Source organism: Monodelphis domestica, chromosome 1 (assembly GCF_027887165.1).
Source record: "Monodelphis domestica isolate mMonDom1 chromosome 1, mMonDom1.pri, whole genome shotgun sequence".
In the NCBI taxonomy this organism is placed as follows: domain Eukaryota; kingdom Metazoa; phylum Chordata; class Mammalia; order Didelphimorphia; family Didelphidae; genus Monodelphis; species Monodelphis domestica.
Genome location: NC_077227.1, coordinates 396,157,467 through 396,180,840, shown reverse-complemented (window position 1 = coordinate 396,180,840; position 23,374 = coordinate 396,157,467). Strand labels below are relative to the sequence as shown.

The 23,374-nt window shown below is 36.8% G+C and overlaps 1 protein-coding gene across 5 annotated transcripts in view; it reads right to left on the bottom strand.

The window, feature by feature from the left end:
• The window catches only part of PHF20 (PHD finger protein 20), a 149,332-nt gene that overhangs the window by 117,823 nt on the left and 8,135 nt on the right, over positions 1 to 23,374 (bottom strand). For 2 of the 5 annotated variants that reach the window (XM_056811792.1, XM_056811795.1), the window contains exons 2-3: positions 17,957 to 18,123; positions 3,126 to 3,240 (exon numbers count right to left, since the gene is read on the bottom strand). In XM_056811792.1, the coding sequence (XP_056667770.1) occupies positions 3,126 to 3,208 (83 nt within the window). In that variant the 5' untranslated portion in view covers positions 3,209 to 3,240; positions 17,957 to 18,123. Of the gene's footprint in view, positions 1 to 3,125; positions 3,241 to 10,970; positions 11,531 to 17,956; positions 18,124 to 23,374 lie in introns of those variants that run through there. The other 3 variants (XM_056811794.1, XM_056811796.1, XM_056811793.1) reach the window with 3 other exon arrangements.

Sequence of the window (23,374 nt, the reverse complement as noted above, 5' to 3'; positions counted from 1 at the left end):
ATAATTAACCTTGGTTCTAGAGAACCAGTAATGAAATGTACTTTCTTTTTTTATATTAAATTTAGTCTACATATAGGCAAGCAAAAGAAATTCCATCATTGGCCATAGTCAAAAAAATTTAGGTCAAAGGTTGCACCAAGTTCTGAAATCTTCAAAGTTGTTTTTCTTAACAATATTGTTGTAGGCATATAAATTTTGCTGGTTCTCATGTCACATTAAATCATTCATACAATTCCTCCCAAATGTTTTCTATAATCATCTCTCTCATCATTGATGAAATAAACTTTTTTCCACTTAGTAGACAGAGCTGGTGGACTATACATGTAAAACGTTGTTTAAACTGTCTGATGTAGCCTCTAAGTTGGGTGTTTTTATCTACATTTTTTTGTCATAAGAATTCTAGAAGCAACTACTGGCACAATGGATAGTGTGCTGAGCATGAAGTAAAAAAAACTAGAGTTGAAATTCAGCCTCTGACATGTACAAATTGTGTGACCATGGGTAAGTCATAAGACCTCTATATGCCTCAGTTTCCAATGTAAAATGGGAAGATTAACACCTACTTCCCAGGTTGTGAGGAACAAATGAGATAATATTCATAAAAGCACTTTGCACAGTACCTGATACATAATAGATCTTATAAAAATGCTAATCCCTGACCTTTTTATAGGAAGACGTATTATTAAAAAATAGTATAAAAAATAAGGCATCAGTAAAACTTTTAAAAATAAACTATATTAGTCACTTCCCTATGACAGGAAAGAGTATACTGATGATGACAACCTTTTGATGATTCAGTCATTGTTATGATCAATTAGTAATTATTGTTATTGTGTAGTTAATGGTATAGTCTCAGAACTAGAAGGGACCTCAGATCACTCCAACCCCTATCCAAATTGTCCACATTCAGAGTAAATAATCACATCAAATCTCTCGTAAGACTTCTATTGCAAGGGACTTATCCCATGAGGGCAGTTCATTGCACTTTAGGACATTTCTAATTGTTCAAGTTTTTTTCTTCTTTTGAATTGTATTCTTAAAACACTGGACTGAATATATAGTGTATTAATATAAAAATAGTGTACATTAAAATTCAATATGGTTTTTCAAAGCTGTCTTATTTGCCCTTTTTTCCTTTTGAACTGAAATTTTGTTCTCTTCATTTAAAAATGTAGATTTGTATTTACAGGTCTTACCCTAGAACATACTAAGCTTTAATATATTCTTGGTATTAATTTGTTTCTGATTACATTCACTTTTTTCAGCAATAGAATATATCATATAAGCAAAGTCACTATTACAAAATCAATTACTCAAAAGCTAAGTCAGTCATATAAGTTGTTGAGTGTTTTTTAAACATCAAAATAATCACTGTTCTTTGACTTTTCTCAGATTAAAAAATGCTCTTATTTTGGTACTCATAATCACTTCAAATTCCTAGTACCAAACTCAACCTTCTTTTCCCAATCATAGTTTAATCCTCATGAGGAAAATACTGCCATCTTGTGGACCTTAGGTTTTTACCACCAAAGATCAAACACTAAGAAGACATCTGGTCTATCAAGAGCTAATTTACTTATTAGAATCATAGATCTATAGATGTAAGGAACCTTAGCGGTCATCTAATCTAACTCTCTGATTTTACAAAGGAAGTACTTGAGTCCCAGAGGGGAATGGTAAATATTCAGCATCACGTAGGTAGTTAATAGCAGGACTGGGACTGAACCTAGGACCTCTGATTCCAATTTGAATGTTCTTTCCACTCATCTGCATTCCTCTATGAATACTTTACTATATTAGAATTGTGGGTGCTAATTAATCAAGGGCTCTTGGATAAATGCCCATCTAAGGCCAAGGGAAAACAAAAGGAAATATACTATCAATGAGGGTTAAGAGAAAAATACTGAAGGCTTTCTAGATGTCCTAGCTAGATCCTGGGATGAAGGTGAAGGAAAACCAAAGGGAAATGAAAATAGCAGAAGTGCTAATAGTCAAAGCTTGGAAAAGAAAACCTGACAATGAGGACAGTAAGGGAGATATGAAGTTACAGTGCTTCTGAGGTCCTAGAACTGTTCCTTGTCGTGACTATGTTAGGCTCTTTGTTTATAGCCCCTTACAAATATGTTCTATTTTGTATTATGGTTATTTGCATATGTGCCATATTCTCTGATTAATATGCAAACGTGACAATAGCAAGAGCTACAGGATAGCAGATAATGAATCCAACACAAACGATTATGAAACTTCTACTTTGCATCATATAGAATATTAGATGTGACCTCAAGCAATCTGGGGTCAGACACTTCTGAGCTAGTCACTAAATCTATCAAAGCCTCAATTATTTGTACAATAGGAATAATAATAATGTTTCTTCTATCTCTTAAAGGTTTATTAAGAGAAAAGCATTTTGTAAACCTTAAAATGACATATAAATGTGAGTTTCTCATCATTATTCATTTCTGTACCCTCTTTTCCCATAAATAGCTATCACAGTACTCTACCTTTTTTTCAAACCTTTACTTTCTGTCATACCAACAACTCTAAGAGACAAGGGCAAGGGTTAGACAAATGGAGTTAAATGACCCAGGGTCACACAGCTAAGAAATATCTGAAGCCAAATTTGAACCCAGGTCCTCCCATCTCCAAGCCTAGCACTCTGTCCATTGAGCTAGCTACCTAGTTGCCCCACTTTTCTTTGATACTTTGAAAAATATATGCTGTACCAAACAGTCCTCTGACCATTAGAGAAATATAAGAAATGAAGAACAATATAATGAGAATGCATGGTAGAAAAAACTAATGAAGTCAGTTTAAGATGGATGAACTAAAGGCAAGAAGGACATTTAAATGAAACCAAGAAGTTCATATTCTTGGCCCTGACACACAGGAGAGGGCTGTGTGTGATATAGATGACTTAGTAGGTCCTTCCTTGCCCAACTGAAATGGTCTGTGAATGAAAAACTAAGAACCAAAGACTCTGAAACAAAAATTTTTTATAACTTCCTCTCTACACAACCCTGAGCACAACACAAACCAGAGATCCAGCTACTGATCTTGAAAAACCTAGACATACAAATTCCCTTTTACTTTAGAGGAAAAAAAAATAAAAGGAAAGAGTAAAATACCAGTTTTTTAATCTGTCACGGGCCTCCAACTGGGCTCCCACCTCAAAGCTGATCCCTCTTCTGTTTGGTGGATGCTTTGTCATTTTGGGTCATCAACAAGGTTGCTTTTCTTCTCCTGAAAAGCCAATTAAATATTTATGAAAACATCTCAAAATCTACTCAAAGTATATCAACAGCAACACAAACTGGCAATATTCAAAACAAAAGCTTCAGAAAAACAATTACAGAAAGAATATTGAATTTCACTTGTTATCCATTCCTTTTTCCATCACTTTCTTCCCTTCTATCTTTAAACATACTCTAATCAAAATGCACCCTCTTCCTTTCTTTGAAGCAATGAGGAACTATGAGTATGGAAGACTGTATATGCTCCTAATTTCAGTGGGAAGGGACCTTAAGAATAAGTCACCTAGTCTCCAACCCCCCTCATTTTACATATGGGTAGACCGAAGCCCAGGAAAACAAAGTGACTTGTCCAAAGTCAAACAGCTATTAAATGACAGAGTAAGCATTTAAATCCAGGTCCTCTTGATTCCAAATCCAGCACTTTTTCCACTGTTCTGACACTTTATTTTCTACTACAGTGTCCTCACTGCCAGATTATCAAATTGCATTCATATGTTGGTTAGTTTTGCTCAACTCCTTCCCCCCACCCCTTATTGTTACAAGAGATAGCTCACTAGATGGGGGAGGAAGAAACATTCAGAAATGAAAATGAAGATACAGAAGATAAACAATTCTATTTTTCAATGCTCAACTCTATCTAATCCTAGATATTCCATCAAATTACTAAAAACGGGTTCCCCTAAAGTTCCATTTATAGTGTTTATCAGCTGCCTCTGCACCCTTATCACTTCTTCCCTTCTCTGTTACTCCCATCAAAATCCCAAGCTCTCTTTTTCTTCTTAAGGGGGGGATTACTGGACTGATGTGGGATATAAGAACCAGCGAAGTTTTCTCACTTCAAGAGTTATCAAAAAAATGTCATTATAAAGTCTGAAAAGGGAAATCATCATTACCAACCTGTGGAATCAAAGGAAGTTTTCTAGAGAAGGCAGAATTCAAATTGGGCATTAAAAGAAAGGTAGGAATATGTATTTATTTGTGCCTGAATGCAGATACATATATCTACACACATGTGATTCTGTATGTTATTTTTATACATAATATGAGAGAACAGAGAATAATTTAGAAAAGGTCAAAAAGAAAATATATTTTCTCTTTGTCATCTGTTAATATTTAGTTCTATTTTGTCAGATTCTAAGAATGTATGCCTTAAATCTATCCCTTATAATTCTATTGTTTAAATATTGCATTATTACAAAATCTGATTAATATGCACTGCTTTAGTTGAACCTCTTTTTTTCACCTCTAAGAAAATCTTTGTTACAAAGGATGAATCAATGGGTAGGAAAAGAAGAAGGATAATATTAGAAAATGAAGTTGATGGAAAAATAAAACATACTAATACTATTAAGAATAAAAAGATGACATGCTGTGTATTTTTATTTGATCATTTGTCTTATATAGTTATTAAGTTTAGAATTTAAAAATTTTATAATACTAAGGAAAAGCAGACTCTCCATAGGAAATAGAAAGAAAGGACTTTCCAGCCATTGTAGTAGCTTTTGTGTATATTGTAAAGAGCAGGGTTAGAAAATGCTGAAAAAGAGCAAAACAGTGAATCCTGGAGGGGATGTGGCAAAGTAGGGACATTAATTCATTGCTGGTGGAATTGTGAACTGATCCAACCATTCTGGAGGGCAATTTGGAACTATGCCCAAAGGGTGATAAAAGAATGTCAACCCTTTGATCCAGCCATAGCACTGATGGGTTTGTACCCCAAAGAGATAATAAGGAAAAAGAATTGTACAAAAATATTCATAGCTGCACTCTTTGTGGTGGCCAAAAATTGGAAAATGAGGGGATGCCCTTCAATTGGGGAATGGCTGAACAAATTGTGGTATATGTTGGTGATGGAATATTATTATGTTCAAAGGAATAATAAAGTGGAGGAATTCCATGGAGACTGGAACAACCCCCAGGAAGTGATGCAGAGTGAAAGGAGCAGAACAAGGAAAACATTGTACACAGAGACTGATACACTGTGGTACAATCGAAGGTAATGGACTTCTCCATTAGGGTCAATGCAATGTCCCTGAACAATCTGCAGGGATCTAAAAAACACTATCCACAAGCAAAGGATAAACTGTGGGAGTAGAAACACCGAGGAAAAGCAACTGCCTGACTACAGCGGTTGAGGGGTCATGTCAGAGGAGAAACTCTAAACGAACACTCTAATGCAAATACTAACAACATGGCAATGGGTTCGAATCAAGAACACATGTGATACCAAGTGGAAACACGAATTGGCTATGGGGGGGAAGGGGGAAGGAAAAGAAAATTATCTTTGTCTCTAATGAATAATGCTTGGAAATGATCAAATAAAATATTATTTTAAAAAAAGAAAATGCTGAAAAACATTCAAAAGCAGTGCGTTGGTTGTTTTTAATTTGTTTTGAGTTTTTTGAAGTGATAAAATGATTTGGCTAGAAAATGGAAGAAAGAAATTTGAGATAAAAGATGGGAAGGTAGAGTGCTGCTAATTGTGGGTGGTCTTTAATGTCAAATAATTTCAAATTTGTTTTGACATTTATTGAAGAATTTTGAGGAGTGATTTGACCATATCTAGGCAAAAGAAAAAAATTCACACAGCCTTGTCAGAGATGGATTTCTAAAGAGGTTAAGGTACTTAGATATGTCAAATGACTATGGTAATAATCTAGGTTGATAGTAATAAGGGCATGAACTCTCATGGTAGCAAAGAGAATTAAGTATAGTTAGGAAAACAATCTACCTATCAACTACAAAAATGTAAATAGAATGAATATCATAAAAAATTTAAAATTAGGTTTTAAGAAATTATAATGACCAAATTTAATCCCAAAGCAGAGATAAAGGGAGGCATTTTTACCTAGTTTCTTTAAAACTGAAAGATTATGGAAGATTATGTATATAATGTCAAATTCTTATTATGTTAGCTAGTTTACAGAACTTTTTCTTTTCTCCTTTTTATTCTTCATTATAAAGAATTCCTGGAAGGGAGTATTTTTTTTAATTGCATTTAGTCAATTTAGAACATTATTCCTTGGTTACAAGAATCATATTCTTTCCCTCCCTCTCCTCCCCCAGCCCTTCCCATAGCCAATACACAATTCCACTGGGTTTTACATGTGTTCTTGATCAGAATCTCTTTCCATGTTGTTGATGTTTGCACTAGGATAATCATTTAGAGTCTACATCCCCAATCATATCCCCCTCGACCCATGTAATCAAGCAAGTTTTTCTTCTGTGTTTCTACTCTCCAGTTTTTCCTCTGAATGTGGATAGTGTTCTTTCTCAGATCCCTCCGGGTTGTTCAGGGACATTGCATTGCCACTAATGGAGAAGTCCATTACATTTGATTATACCACAGTTTATCAGTCTCAATGTACAATGTTCTCCTGGTTCTGCTCCTTTCACTCTGCATCAATTCCTGGAGGTCATTCCAGTTTACATGGAATTCCTCCAGTTTATTATTCCTTTGAGCACAATAGTATTCCATCACCAACATAAACCATAATTTGTTCAGCCATTCCCCAATTGAAGGGCATCCTCTCATTTTCCAATTTTTTACCACCACAAGGAGCACAGCTATGAATATCCTTGTACAAGTCTTTTTCCTTATTATCTCTTTGGGGTATAAACCCAGCAGTGCTTTGGCTGGATCAAAGGGCAAGCAGTCTTTTTTTACTGTCCTTAGGGCATATTTCCAAATTGCCCTCCAGAAAAGTTGGATCAATTCACAACTCCACCAGCAAAGTCCCAACTTTGCCACACCCCCTGGGAGAGGGTATTTTTGAATAAGAAGGGAGAGTAGAAAATGTGATATAAAAAAAAGAATTTTTTTCATAAAGTAACCAAAAGAACAATGAACTACTAATCTAAATGCCTACTTGCCCATCTATACAAAATCCTTGCATCATTTAATGATTTTCTTTTGTTTTAAATTTTATTGTCATGCAAAACACATTTCCATATTAGTCAAGATTCCTTGAATGATTTAATAAAAATAACCCTAATTACCGACCCTGATATTAAACATCACTATGAAGTATAAAACAGAAAAACATATGCTCTCCAAAGGTATTTGGAGTACATTTGGAGCCAGTACAATATAGAAGATAGAGCACAAACTTCTTGTGAAAAATTCTTGGGGACAACGAGGCAACTTAGCAGATAAAAACAGCCAAGCTTACCATTCTTCTACCTTGGAACCAATATTTAGTATTGATTCTTTTTTTTTTTTAAGGCAATGGTGGTTAAGTAACTTGCCCAGGGTCACACAGCTAGGAAGTGTCTGAGGCCAGATTTGAACCTAGGACCTCCCATCTCTAGGCCTGGCTCTCAATCCACTGAGGCAGCTAGCTGCCTCCCAGTATTGATTCTAAGATGGACCGTAAGAGGTTGTTTTTCTTTTTAATGAATTCTTGGTTGATCAGAAAGTCCCCCTGATGTTCTTTGTAGATGACATTTTGCTGAATGAATTAAGCTTGAGAATACTGAACAGCTTCCTAGGAATGAACTATATATCCAAAGATTTTGACCTATCCATCCACACAGGAAAAACCAAGTAGATAAATAAGACATATTGCCTAGATATTAACATACATTCAAACCAACAACCATTTCTACTAAGAAACAGGTGTTTGTGTACACACACACACACAAAAACCCACAGAAGTATATGTGTATATCATATATGTGTCATAAACATCAGGAGTTCTTAACCTAGAGTTCATAATTTATTTTATATTTTAACAACTGTATTTCAATATAACTGGTTTCCTTATAAATCTAGTATATTTTATTTTTCATATTTAAACATTTTATTCTGAAGAATCTAATCTTTACCACACTGTCAAAGAGGTCCATGACCCAAAAAAGGTTAAGAACTCCTTCACAATAGGAACAAGATGAGCCCAGAATTAAAAAGTGAGAAAGTTTCTAACTTTCAAGGAACTACAACTCATTTACTAACTTCTTATAAAAGCCAAGATTCAGGTATAGATGGATTTGACTACATGGCAAGAAGATAGCAAATATAAATCTCCAAGGAATTAAAAATGAGTAACAGGGGGCAGGTGGGTAGCAGAGTGGATTGAGAGCCACTGGTCCAGAGACAGGAGGTCCTAGGTTCAAATCTGGCCTCAAACACATCCTGGCTTTATGACCCTGAGTCTCTTAACTCCCATTGCCTATTCCTTGAGAAATTTTCTTTCTCTACCTTTTTCTTATATTTCTCTCCTTTTCTATATTCTTTTTTACAATCTCTATTTTAATTAAACTAAATTGTTAATTGTTAAAAGCTGCTAGGAGTTTTCTTTTCTCTGGCCTAAATTTACAACTCTACTATATTTTCATTAAAACTTAAATTATTAAAAGCTGCTCTTATTTTATCAAAAACCCTATCTTACCCGTTACATTTAATTGGTGAGTTAGCTAGAAGACTCAAACTCTTAATCTTCTGATCATTTTCTTTATTTTTACTGAAACTATCCTAAGTCAAGTTCCTAGCAGTTAATTCTGTTATAGCAGTTGATCCTTTATGTTAAACAGTGCCATCTACTAACAGGAAGTAGAACTGTAAACAAAATTAGCAACTGAATTAACTATGATTCTGGGTACTCGAATTCAAATTAGGATGTTGTTTCTTTTCTATCTAAAATGGCTTATTATCCAACAGGATATTACACAATGGCTTCATATAACACTTTTTCCTAGCTGAACTTATAGTGAAAGGACGGTTGGCATTTTGCCTATTCCTCCTCTGGAAGAAACAGAATAATAGTCTTGTTGAATTAAAAGCTCTTCTTGAAGAAAAACTAGAAAATAACTCAAGTGACCTTAAGAAGCTAGAGGAGAGTTTGGGGTATCTAAAGACATATAAAAAACATTGAGAAATGCTTGAGAAATCCTCAGAATAAGAAGAAAGACTTATCTCTCAGTATTCCTTCATCATTAGAGCTAGGTCTCTGTCCATAAATGCTCCATGCAATTCTGCTACTAAAACCACCTCAACTCCTCATCCTGTTATAACTATGTGTAAATCTATCCAAACTCCTCCCATTTGACCTATTTCCCCGCATATATCCACTACCTGTTCTATGGCAACTCAAAATAAAAAAAAACAAGAGGCAAAAACAAAAATAATTCAGTTACATGCCTATTCCCCTTAAAAGAAGTATCCACTTTTAATAAGAGTGGAGATCTAATTTTGCTAAGGCATCACACATTATTCACCCACCAAGATATTGAGAGATTCATGCAAAATATCCCTTCTTTTGAGGATGATCCAATTGTGATTATTAAAAAGCTACAGAGCATTTTTCACACATATGATGCTGGATGGATTGATCTTGAAAATTTGCTCCAAGGTTTTTTGACACAAAGAGAGAAAAATAAAATTGTCTCTCTTGTCACTCAGGCTCAGGTAAGGAGAACAGTTCATTGGCCTCTGTGAGACCCAAAATGGAACCTCAACAATGAATAAAATTATACAAAATATATGCCAGGTTAGAAAGGCATTATTAATTGCAATGAGAGCTTGTTCTAATAACCCTGGTACATGGAAGAAATTTTAAAATCTTAAATAAAACCCTAATGAAAATCCCACCCAACGTATGAAATAGACTTAATGAGCTTGAAGGTAGCTAATAGACCTAAATTTTGCCAGAGAAAGGGATGTCCATTACACAATGGACTTATATAGCCAGACAAATAATGAAACAGTTTGTGGAAAACTATTTTAAAGTGGTCAGAGATTATTTTAAGACCAATTATCCAAATTGGGTTAATATGGACCTTGAAGAATTGAATAGAGTAGCAGTTTATGTATTTAACAGCTATGAAAAGAAAAATGAGGAGAATAGTGACTTAATAAACACTAAGGAGAGAAATTAAAAGTTTAAAGGAGGAAATTGAAAGAGAAAAGGAAAATTGACCAGTGGCCATAGCCTCTTTGCAAGAATTCACAAATCAAAAATCAATGTGTTACTTCAGGGAAAAAAGGGGTCATGTAATGTTAAACTGTAGAAACTGGAACCAGGTACTCAATAACATAACTTTTAGAAATAATGGGAACTCTAGGAATAACAACTTTAGAAATAATAACAACAATAGAAATACATTTAGAAATACTAATCCAAATGAGGTAAATGATTATTTACAACAACATATCTGAAATGGGCCTCATCAGGCTAGAAATCCCCCTCGATGATAGAAACCTTAGAGAAATGGCCAAGGACCTTTATTAATGTGAGAGAGGGGAGAAAGGACTCTGGAATCAAAGAAGGAAATCTTTGATTTCCCAGACTATGATATCTTAACACCACTTATCCAAGTCCATTCACCCCTACATAGTAATTAACCTCATTGAAAATTGGGGACACTTATTATGATTGCCTCTTAGACAATGGAGCTTCCAGATCAGTGTTGATGAGTAAACCAGATTCTGAGTACAGTTCTTTTGGCTCTCTAAATGTAGTAGGTGTACCTGGGGCACCTCTGAAGGCCCCAAAGCTTTCCCCTCCAATGGTGTCTATGGGACCTCTTTCCTATGGGAACATTCTTTCCTTCTAATGCCTAGCTCCCCTACAAATTTGATTACAGAAAGACCTTTTATGTAAACTTAAAGCCATAATAATATGCTCTCAAAATGGTGCTATGACACTAGAATTGCCTGAGGAATTTTTAAATCTGCTCCCTGTACTTCTTTTAGAGTCAGGAGGTGGACAAATCTCCTACCTTTGAAATACCAGCTGATATACCTGAATCTCTCTGGGCCACACCTTCTGATGTAGGCCTACTCAAATCAGCTGTTCCTGTGAAAATCAAAGAAAAGGTGAACCCATGTCCCTCCATTCCTCAATATCCCTTATCAAAAGAGGTAATTGAGGGGATTACCTCAGTGATAAATTCTTTAATTGAGCAAAATAATAATAATCCCATGTAAATCCGAATATAATATACCTATCTTGCATGGTAAAAAGCCAAAATTAGATGTAAATGGAAAACCTGTCTATCAATTTGTACAAGGGCTTATCAATTTGTTAAGGACTATAAACAATCATGTAATCAAAAGACAGCCTGTGGTTCCAAGCCTATTCACAATTATCTCCTCTATTCCTAGAACAGCCTTATATTTTAAGGTAGCAGATTTGTTTTCAGCATTTTTCTCAATACCCATTCATAAAGATTTCCAGAAATATATTTGCCTTCACCTGGAAAGGTTGCCAATGGACATGATGTCGTTTGCCCCAAGGGTATGTGGAAAGTCCCATTTTATTTTTGTGGGATTTTTCCCCCCATTTGAATTAATTTATTTAGTCAATTTAGAACATTATTCCTTGGTTACAATAATCACATTATTTCCCTCCCTCCCTTCCACCCACTCTTCCCACCACCAACCCACAATTTCATTGGGTATTACTTGTGTCCTTGATCAGAACCTATTTCCATGTTGTTGTTTACACTAGGATGTTTATTTAGAGTCTACATCCCCAACCATATCCCTTCAACCCATGTATTCAAACAATTGTTTTTCGTCAGTGTTTTTACTCCCACTGTTTCCTCTGGATGTGGATAGTGGTTTTCCTCGTAGGTTCCTCCAAGTTGTTCAGGGTCGTTGCATTGCCACTAATGGAGAAGTCCATTACATTCAATTGTACCACAGTGTATCAGTCTCTGTGTACAGTGTTTTCCTGGTTCTGCTCCTCTCACTCTGCATCAATTCCAGTCCCCATGGAATTCCTCCTCCTTTGAGCACAATAGTATTCCATCACCAACATATATCACAATTTGTTCAGCCATTCCCTAATTGAAAGGCATCCTCTCATTTTTGAATTTTTTGCCACCACAATGAGCGCAGCTATGAATATTTTTGTACATGTCTTTTTCCTTATAATCTCTTTGGGGTGCAAACCCAGCAGTGCTATGGCTGGATCAAAGGGCAGACAGTCTTTTATCACCCTTTGGGCATAGTTCCAAATTGCCCTCCAGAATGGTTGGATCAATTCACAACTCCACCAGCAATGAATTAATGTCCCAACTTTGCCACATCCCCTCCAGCATTAGTTCCACTTTATTTTTGAAAATTTTGAAAATATTAAGTTTAAGGAGAGCCATTTAATACACTGTGTAGATGATTTGCTCTTGGCCTCACAAATGCCACAGCATGGCAAGAAGATAGCAAACATCTTCTTTTGGAACTATGTAAGAGAGGCCACAAGATCTCAAAGACAAAAGTTCAGTAATGTCTCCCCAAAGTGGAGCAGTTAGGGCTTATTTTAACTGCTGATACTCACTTCATTTCCCCTAAGCATATTGAAGATATTCAAAAATTAAGTGCTCCCTCCACTAAGAAACAGTTGAGAGCAATTCTAGAAGCAACAGGGTTTTGTAGACCATGGATTCCTTGCTATGGAGAAATCACTAAACCCCTTATAACACTGACAAAAATTAAGTCACTGAATCACTTAGGCTAGAGGCAGAACACTTGTCAGCTCTTTCTAAATTGAAACAGGCTATTCTGTCTGTCCCTGCTCTAGGCATCCTACAATATAAAAAGCCATTTACTTCATATATACACACAAATGGAGAAGGGTAGCTTCAGGTGTTTTAACTCAAAGTTTAGGTCCTGTTCAATGTCCAGTTGCTAATTACTTGTCCCAGCTGGACCCAGTAGCTTCAGGAGCACCATCATGTCTTAGAGGTGTCGCTGCAATAGCTTTATTAGTAACTAAATCTGCTAATTTAGTACTGGGATGCTCAATAACAATAATGTATCCACATGAAATCAAAGCATTGTTGCTAAAACATAAAACACAGGCATTTTCTGAACAGAGGCTCTCAAGATATAAAGTAACCTTGTTAGGCAAAGAAAATATCACCTTAAAACTCTGCACAAAACTGAACCCTTCCCCCTTGCTTCCAGATTTACCTGTACAGGAGAACCATTACACAAGTGTGAATCTTTAGTGTCTATGGTTGAAAAACCTCAAAATAATCTCCTGGACACTCCTTTAGACAACCCAGATCTAGTCTTATTCACTGACGGTTCTTCTTTTGTGAGGGATAGCATATGCTACACTGGAGCTGCTATAGTCACAAAAGTTGCCACTCTGTGGTCAGCATCACTACCCTCAAATATAAGTGCACAAGGTACAGAACTCATACTTTAAAACATGCCTTTATAATTACAAAAGGTAAGAAAGTAACAATTTACACGGATTCCAGATATACATTTCGATTATGTCATGCCGTGGGTATGCTTTGACTTCAAAGGAGATTTTTAACATCAGCTGGGAAAAGTAACTCAAATACAGAAATCATTAATGAAGTTCTTTCTGCTCTACAACTACCTGAAGCCCTGACAACTGTATATTGCTCTGCACATACAGGTGGGCCCTGTCTCTAGAGGGAACCACCAAGCAGATACTGTTGCAAAACTCAGTCTTACAAGGGCCTGAATTAATTCTAATTTTGGCAACTAATAACAAATCAGATTTATTCAAAGCAAAACGAATTAATGGAGTCATCTGAAGGAAAACCCCCTACTCCCTAAAGTTTTTATTACCAAGTATGTCAATCCATTCATAAAAACAGTCATTTTGGAACCCAAGGAATCATTAGACTCTGCTTTTAAAATAGTATAGACAGCCCCTGAGTGCAATCTGCTCCACCTGTCAGTCATATAACTAACATGCCTTTTGTGGAAAAGTTTTTGGTGGACATCCTCTGGCTTACACACCTTTTGAACATTTACAAATTGATTTTATTACAATGACAAAGGCTGGCCATTATAAATTTTGTCTAGTCATAGTAGACCAGCTAACCAGAAGGCTGGAAGCATTTCCTATCACTTGAGACACAGTGGCTTCTGTTGCCAAAGTGCTCTTAAAAGAAATCATACCTCATTTTGGCCAAAATGTATTGATTCAAACAGGGGAATTAATTTTACTGATTTGGTTTTATCTCAAATTTACTCCTGTTTGGGGATAACTCCTAAATTCCATGAACCATGTTATCCCCAGAGCTCAGGGCAATTTGAAAGAATGAATAGAGAACTATGATGATGAGATTGACTCTCCCCTTGCCTACTTTTAAATTTAATAAACCAAAGCCACCCCTACTTAACACTAAGTAGGGGAGGGCCACAAGTCACTTACTAAAATGGGTGACAACTCCAGAAGCAACTGACCACCCCCTGGGCAGTGCTAAGCAAATTTAAAGACTGCAATTGGTAACCCTAAAGTGGAAGAAGGGACATTAGAAAAAAGACTGTAAAAGAGGATGAATATCCTGTCCAAGGGGTCTTTGTCCTGAATTTTCAGGTTGAAGGAGCTTGTACTGGGACTGAAGCTCTTAGACTACTTCTGTTAAAACTGCTCCTAGATCTTCTCCCTTTGGATCTTCTCCTGGTGAGTGAAAAGCTAACCTTCCTTTCCTGGCTTCTGGAGAGATTAATGCCAGAGGGGCCACCCCTTTTGAAGTAGGCCCCATGGATTGAAGCCTTCCTTAATTCAACACCAAATCCTCCAGCTGAGAGATTAATGTGCCCTGCTTGGGTTGAGCCAGGAACCGGAGCAACATTTAAGGTGATAAGTTAGACTTCTTACTCTACCCTCTCTTTCATTTCTCTACTTTCACTTTCTCCACTTTTTTTTTGTAAATAAAAGCTGCTAAAAGTCATTTTGACTTGGGCTGTATTAATTTTTAAATCAGTGACCACAGTATTATCTTAAAATTCTCATATATTTAGTACAACCCTAAAAGAACTTAAGACCATGATTGGGAAACTGTGTCCTATTTTATCTTCGAAGCAAACCCAGGAAAGATCTACACTTCTCACCATTTGAGATGATTTTTGGACATCTGCCTATACAAGCTAAGCCTTTTCCCCCTGCATACACATCATTGCTAGGGGGAGATACTTCTATTGCTTCCTATATACAGGATTTACAAATAAAATTAAGAGACCTTCAAGAATCAGAAGCTGTAGTACAAGCAGGACCTAAAGACTTTTCCCTTCATGATCTTAACCCAGGAGACAAAATATATATAAAGAACTTCCAGAGCACAGGGGCAACTCAGCCAGCCTGGGAAGGTACATTTGAAGTAGTGTTAACCACTCCAACAGCTATAAAATTGGAGAAAAGACCTCATGGATACATTGCTCCCATGTAAAATGAGTACCTTCCATTGAAATTGATTGACCGTACCCTGTCACATGCATTGAAGATAAACTACAGAGACAACTGGACATTATTTTCATTGATACTGAACTCCATAATTTTTATTTTTAGGATATTTGGTTTTTCCTTGTACTTGAAACACATGATGCCAGTATTAATAATTTTTTTTAGATTTTGCAATAGAATGAGTTTAGACATCCATTAGCCAAAGGGTAAGTGTATAATTTATATTACATTATAGAATTTATATTTTGTTTTAAATATGTGTACTGACATATATTCTGATTAGAAATGGTTATTATTATTATTCTTTATAGGACTATAAAGAAAAGTTAAGTAAATGATAAATATTACAAAATGTTATAAGTGTTGGTCAACACCAGCCTCAGGGGGGGAACTGATTGTATACATTTTTATGTATTATCTGTTAGACTGTAAACTTTTTTTATGTAGTATCTCTTAGATTTAAATTGATATCTATAGGTTCTTATTTTCCATAAGAGTATAATTTTCACAAATTCTAAGATTTAGGATTGTATTATTTGTAATTGGGAATTGTATTTTGTAAAACCCAAGATCTGAAATCTTCTGAGAGTAATTTTAGAATTTGTTAACTTCCTGAATCAAGAAAAGTGAACTGCTTTAAGAAGACGCCATAAAGAAACCTACACTGCATCAGAAGATCTAAAGGGAAATGTGGGAAGTATTGATTGAACTGAAGGGGGTTGAATGCATTTAAGTAATGTACATTTCTTATGCCAAAGGGGATTGCCCCCAATTGGCTTTTTGTCAATGTGCCTACTTAACACTGGTTTTGCTTGCTTTTTCTTTTATTTCCCTTTTCCTTATTATTATTTTAGTTTTCTATTAGTTAGTCTAATATTATAAGTACCTTTAACTAGAAGATTTTTAGAAGTATAAGTATAAAAGTAAGATATGCTTAACTGATCCATTGGGGAGGCTAGGCTCCCAAATGGTCACAGGAATGATTGTAAAAAAGAATTCTTTATTCCTTTTTTAATTTAACAGGGGACCTGCAGGTCCTCTTACCATAGAAATGTGTAGGGATTAACCAGTCCATAGTGACAGGAAGTAGAAACCATAGATACAGGAAGTAGAAACCATAGATACAGAAAGGAAGAACCATAAAGACAGGAAGTGAGGTAGGAAAAGACTTTAAAAGGAGTCAGTTGCTGACAGTTGGCCTGTCAGTTGTGGACAGTTAGGGCTAGCAATTGCAGGGAAGTTGGCTGCTAGGTGTGAGTTGGTCATTGGAGGTTGGTTGCTAGTGGTGTGTGTTGGTGATAAGTTGGTGGTTAGGAGTTATATAGATATATATAGAGAGAGAGAGAGAGATATCGATATCTACATATATATATATATATATACACATATATATATATATATATATTCTGTCTGGTGATCAGTTGGACTTTCCCTAAAAGCAGTTATAGGTAGATATAGGCAGTTTTAGGTAGTAATTATAGGTAGTTATGAGATAACTAGCATAGACATTAGGAAATTTTCTTTCTCTACCTCTTTCCTATATTTCTCTCCTTTACTATATTCTTTTACTATCTCTCTTTTAATTAAACTAAATTATTAATAGTTAAAAGCTGTTAGAAGTTTTATTTTCTCTGGCTTAAAGGGATAACATTTATTTACAACTCTACTACATTCTCATTAAAATTTAAATTATTAAAAGGTGCTCTCTTATTTTGTCAAAACCCCTATTTTAACCCTAATGGGAGGAAGATAACGGGTTTAAAAATGAGTAACAAAAAGAGTGACAAAAAGACAAATGGTGGGTTTAAGTGGGCTACAATATATAACAACTAAGGAATGCTGAAGAAGAATAAAAGCCATCATTAAGGAATTGGATGAGAAGAGAAGATGGGCAGATCATGGCATCCTTCCTATAAAAAGAAGACCTCAGGATCAGGATGGTTGGGTGGATCCTTGTGTTAAATTTATGGGAGGAATGAGTAGAAGTAGGAAAGAAAGGTCAAGTGGGCATTACAATTTACTTTGTTGGAGGGAATTTCCTGAATCTATGAGATCACAAATCCATTTTAGTTGAAAGCTTTCAGGAAAGATGTTATTCAGTACTTTTCAGGGCTACTTAATTCTTTGTCTTTGTTGATAATAAATATAAAGTAAAGGATAAGAGCACAATAAATGAAGAGGAAGAAATGTAAAATAGTCTAAACATTGACATGGAGGCTTAGATAGCTTGTGTCTGGGAGGTTTGAGGGTTTTTGAAGTTTGGGGTTGCTCTGTTTTGGTTTTTTTAGAGGGAGGGTAGAAGAGAAGTTGTTTATTTGGAAGAGACACAAAGAAGAGATTAATGTGAAATAAGGTCAGAAAGAAAGGTTAAGGACCAGGACTTTGAATGCCAGCAGCCAAATTTGCAACCGGCAATTTAAAGTTTGGAGGCAAAGGACTGACCAAACGTATGCAAAGGAAAAATTATTCTGGTAGCAAGATAAACAGTTTAACAGTGTTCTGTAAACAATACTTTTTTTTTAAAACACTTACCCTTCACATACTGTGTATTGGTTCCAACACAGAAGAGTAATAAGAGATAGGCAATGGGGGGTTAAATGGCTGGTCCAGGGTCACACATCCAGGAAATGTCTGAGGCCAAATCTGAACCCAGGACCTCCCGTCTCTAGGCCTGGCTCTCAATCCTCTGAGCCACCTACCTAAACCAGACATAAAAGCCTCTTAATTAATACTCCTTAAAAATTAAATCTACCAGTTCTAATTACTTGACTTCATCCCTTCCTGCTAAGAGCAAATGAGATGGGAGGGATAACGGGTTACTGGCTTCAAGGTTGACAGTTATAACTAACCACAAAACAGATCCCACCGTGCTTTGAGGACAACAAGGTCTCACCCAAGTCTGTAGAAAATTGAAAGGTCAGCTTGGGAACAGGGTTTCCTCAATTTGGGAAGCAAGATGACAACAAATTCTTTTGCTATTCTAATGTGAAAGATATTTGTGAGAACATTCAGGGTAAATAATGCCTAATATAAACTGATACAGTGAAGCAAAACCAGGAAAACAATACACATAATTACAACAATGTCAATGGAAGAAACAACAACAACAAAATAAAATCAAATACCATAAAGCCATAATGATCAAATTTGACCTCAGAGAAGAAATAAAAGACACCCTCCATGCTTCTTTGGAGAAGTGAGATATATACAAAACTACATAAAACATCAGATTTTTATCAATAGGTTGGTTAATTTCACTATATTAGCTATTTGTTATAAGAGAGGGGATTATTACCTTTGGGAAGAAAATGAGGAAGGAACTGAGTAGTTGATAGAAAAACAAAGATATCAATATCTTTTGGGGGTTAAATGTCAATCAATGGGTAATAAAGGGAAATATTAATGTCAACTTATTCTGTCATCTGAAACGAGAGTCCTCATTTAATGAAGGGGCAAACTCTGATGTTTAATAACCACAGTTACCCCTGAATGATTTTCCTACTCTTAGTCCTCTACCCTGGAATTTTTCTACACCAGGCTTATGGCTTTTGCCAAACAATATACAACATTTCAAAGTGGGATTCAAATGATACCCTCTTTCCTGACAACCCTCTTTTTTTGGCTATACCGTTTGTTTCTTCCACATGCATATACATCTGAGTTTTGAATAGGATTAGACTGAGGATAGGGAGATCAGACAAATACAAAATTGGGGCAAGTAGGGAAGTGCTGAAGGGATGGGGTCTTGTCCAGCAGATGCATGTGAGGGCATAAAAATATGTCAAATATAGGTTCCTCTATTTCAGTGATGGTGAACCTTTTAGAGACACAATGCCATGCTCTATCACCAGAGACCATGTACTGTGCCCCGCCCCACCCTTACCCCCACACAGGGGAGAGAGGGAGCACTCCCATTGGGCTTCTAGGCAGAGGGGTAGGTGAAGTGAGGAATGTCCTTGGTGATTATAGAGAGGGGCAGGGAAGTGGTCCAAGTGCTTTGCTCCCCTCCAGCTCTGCCAGAGTATGCACTCTCATTGGCTGCTGGGCAGAGGGGTGGGGGATGTAGAAAAAATGTTTACAGGCAAGATGGAGAGGGAGAGAGGAGCAGCTCCATTCCATTTCCTCTGCCTTTCTAGTATAGGAGGTTAAGGGGGAATGGTAGCACATGTGCCCACAGAGAGCACTGTGAATTTTAGATTTACTCCACCCTGCTTAGTCTTTAGAATTTTAGCAACTAGGAATGTATACACCCCCACTTAAGGATTAAGTATGGGGGAGGAAGGTCTATGAAACTCATGTGCTAGCAAGTGACAAATTAAAAACTGACTGACCCCCTGGACCGTCCAAAGCCAAGTGTAAGCCACCACCGGTACATGTAAGACACAGGAAGTGATGTAAAGAACTGCCTTCATATTTCACATCACTTCCTGTGAGAGGGACTTGGCAGTGGAACTTGACTGTGGAGGAGCTCGAGCATGAGACCTCAGACTGCTTCCTAAGACTGTCATGTGGTGAGTGCAAGGCTGACTCCCCTTTCCTTGGTTGTTCTGGAAACACAAGCCTCTGGAGAGGCTCATCTCTTGGGACTCCCTTTCCCTTGACTTTCTAGAGGCACCAGCCTCTGAAGAGGCCCTTCATCTTGGAGGAGGCCTCATGGCTGGAAGCTGTGCTAGATTTAATCCTCTGGGCCCCCTCCCTTTGCTGGGGCCTCTGAACTCCTGCCTGGTATCTCTTTCTTTTTCCTCTCTTTCTTCATTAATATCTTCACTCTGTTGTAAATAAACCACCATAAAATTCCATTCTGACTTGATTATTTAATTTAGATTTAAAATTTAAATCCCTGACAACCAATTAAAAGTATATTCAGTCCAACCTCAAGTTTTACCCCTAACAGCACTTTGCAATGCCATCTTTAGCACACATGCCATAGGTTCTCTATCACTGCTCCATTTGTTTATTATCTCCTACTTAAAGATTCCCAACATCGGCACTTGGAGCAATTTACCACTTAACCAACCTTCGTTATCCTCCCAGTAAATAAGAGATTGTGTTGGGATCTATAGGTAGCACGATGAATAGAGTACTGGGCCTGGTGTCGAGAAGATTTTAGCTTCTAACACTCAAGTTGTATGACTGGACAAGTCTTATCATCTGTAAAATAGGGCTAATAATAGCATCTACCTCCCAGGGTTACTGTGAGGATCAAATGAGATAATTACTATAAGCACTTAGCACAGAGCCTGGACAAACTAAGTGTTATGTAAATGTAACCTATTGCTATCTTTCTAAGGTCACCCATCATACCAAATCACTTTAAAAGGCTCTTTACATTAGTGAGGTTTTAGAGTCTCCTTTTTGACCCAACAATCTCATTTTTTCAGCATAGAAGAGGGGGATAAGAGTGCTAAAACTTGTCATTTCACAACCATAGGTTTAAAATGCAAAAATGCTGACAGTAGTAACTGAAATTCATTTAGACTAAAGTGAAATTAGTAAAAAATGTGAGACTTCAGGACCCTTCCAAGTTTTGGAAAGGGAAAGGCCTTGAAGGTGCTAAGGGTGGCCAGAAAAGAAGTAGGTCAAGGGAAGGAGAAGCAGACTTGACAATATTGCATAAGACCTGGCTAATTTCCCTTCCTAGTTGATCTTAGAGTGGGTGGGAACAAAAAGAGGCTGTTGTTCTCAAATTATTTCCATCTGTTGCCAGTGCCTGCAAATACACACAACTCACTTAATTTAGCATTGTTTTGTTTTCCTGAATAGATGCCTCAATAAAACTAATATGTATTTCCAAGAAGACAAGGTAAGCAATTTAGAGATGTCATAAAGAAGGTCTGGGATCAGGGGCAGGCAGCTAGGTAGTTCAGTGAATAGAGAGTCAGGCTTGGAGGGCCTAGTTTCAGATCCGACTTCAGATATTTCCTAGCTGTGCAAACTGGTTCCATCATTTAAACTCAACTACCTATCCTTTACTACTCATTTCCTTTGGAACTGAAACTCAGTATTCATTCTAAGACAGAAGATAAAGGTTTAAAAAAGAAAGGAGGGGGAGCATCAGGGATCAAATACATTTAGAACTGGGAAAAGAAATTATTTAGAGGGCCATCATCATTTTTCTACCTAGGCAGTTGATGGAACAGTAGACAGAGCACTGGGCCTGCAATCAATCAGGAGTAGGTGAGTTCAAATCCTGCTTTAGATACTTCCTAGCTGTGTGACCTCTGGGCAAGTCACTTAATCTCACTGTGCCCTTGAAATGAGGATAAATAATAGCACCTACCTCCTAGGGTTGGTGTAAGAATCAACTAGTAAGACGTGCAAAATTGCAAAACGTCAAGTGCTCTATTAATGTTCCATGCCTGATTGTGCCTTTTCAGTTTCCTTGGCTGTGTTTAAACAGAGGTGGGCCCCAGGGCACTATCCCAGACCCTCCTCTCTAACTGGCATGAATTCAATTATTTTCTCTACACTCACCTCTCAAATCTTCAATCTACAGTTTCCAGTCATCTAAAGCAACAATCCCACATCATGGTCTGCCTACCAGACCTCTCTACCTGGATGTTACATATATGAATCTCAACCTTGTCTTGACAAAAAATAAAAGCCATAACCTTCTCCCTAAAATCTACCCCCCCTTGTGATAATATTCTATTTCTTTTAAGAGTAGCACTATCTTTATAGAGTCACTTAAGTGGCTCAATGGATAAAGCATCTGGTCTGGGGGCAGGAAAATCAGAATTCAAATCAAGTCTCAAACTACTTTCAACTGTGTGACCCTGGATAGTTTATGTTTGCTTCAGTTTCTCTATCTGTACAATGAACATAATAATAGTACCTATCCTTCCAGAGTTATTGTGATGACCAAATAAGATAATAATTGTGAAGAATTTATCACAGTGCTTGACTCATTGTAATCTCTATATAAAAGTTAGCAATCATTATTATTATTGTATCCAATTATTTGCAAAGCCCAACAAATCTATCTTCCAAATATCCCCCATATCTAACCTCTTCTCTTCATGATAGCTACCATCTTTGTTCAGACCCTTCACCTTGCCTGGACCATTTAGCAGAATGAAGAATGAATAAACATTTATTAAGCACTAACTATATACTAAATACTACAGACACAAATAGAAAAGCACAAGTAGTCTCAGTTTTCAAGGAGCTGACATTCTAATGGAGATGTCACATAATGGATAAGGAAAAGGTGGCAGGGGAGTAGTATCTGGGTTCAGAAAGCTACACAGATGCTGAGTAGGGCCATGGGAGAGAAACTTAATACATCCTTTCAGAAGCAATGAGAGTTAATTTATGATTCTAGAACTGAAAAAAGGAAGTAGGAGCCTGATTTCATGTTAGGAGCCAGAATGGCTCTGGGGAGAGTGGACAGTGACAAAAAGTTTGGGTGAAGCCAAACCTACATGAAGTGGGCAATAAAGGCAAGCACCAAGCAAGACAAAAGGGACCCCAGTACAGGATTTCCAGAAACGAAGGGGTTAAATCCTCTAGGGTAAAATCCTACTGAGCTAGTTCCCCCACCAAGCCAGATGGTAAAAGGCAAAGAGTAGCCTCCTAATTGGTCTCTGAACCTCCAAACTCTCCTCATCTAGAATTTATCCTTCTCCACAAATGCCAAGTTGATCATTTTTTTTAAACCCTTACCTTCTATCTTAGAATCAATATCATATATTGGTTCCAAGGCAGAAAAGTGGCAAAGTCTAGAAATTGAGGTTATGCTAGGAAGTATCTGGCCACATTTGAACCCAGGACCTCCCATCTCCAGACCTGGACCTTTATCCAGGTGCCCCAAGTTGATATGCCTTATTCACAGATCTAATTATTTATCATGGGGAATCTGGGCAGTCCACTAAGATAGAGCACTGGGCCTAGAGTCAAGAAGCCTCATCTTTCTAAGTTCAAATCCAGCCTCAGACACTTCCTAGCTGT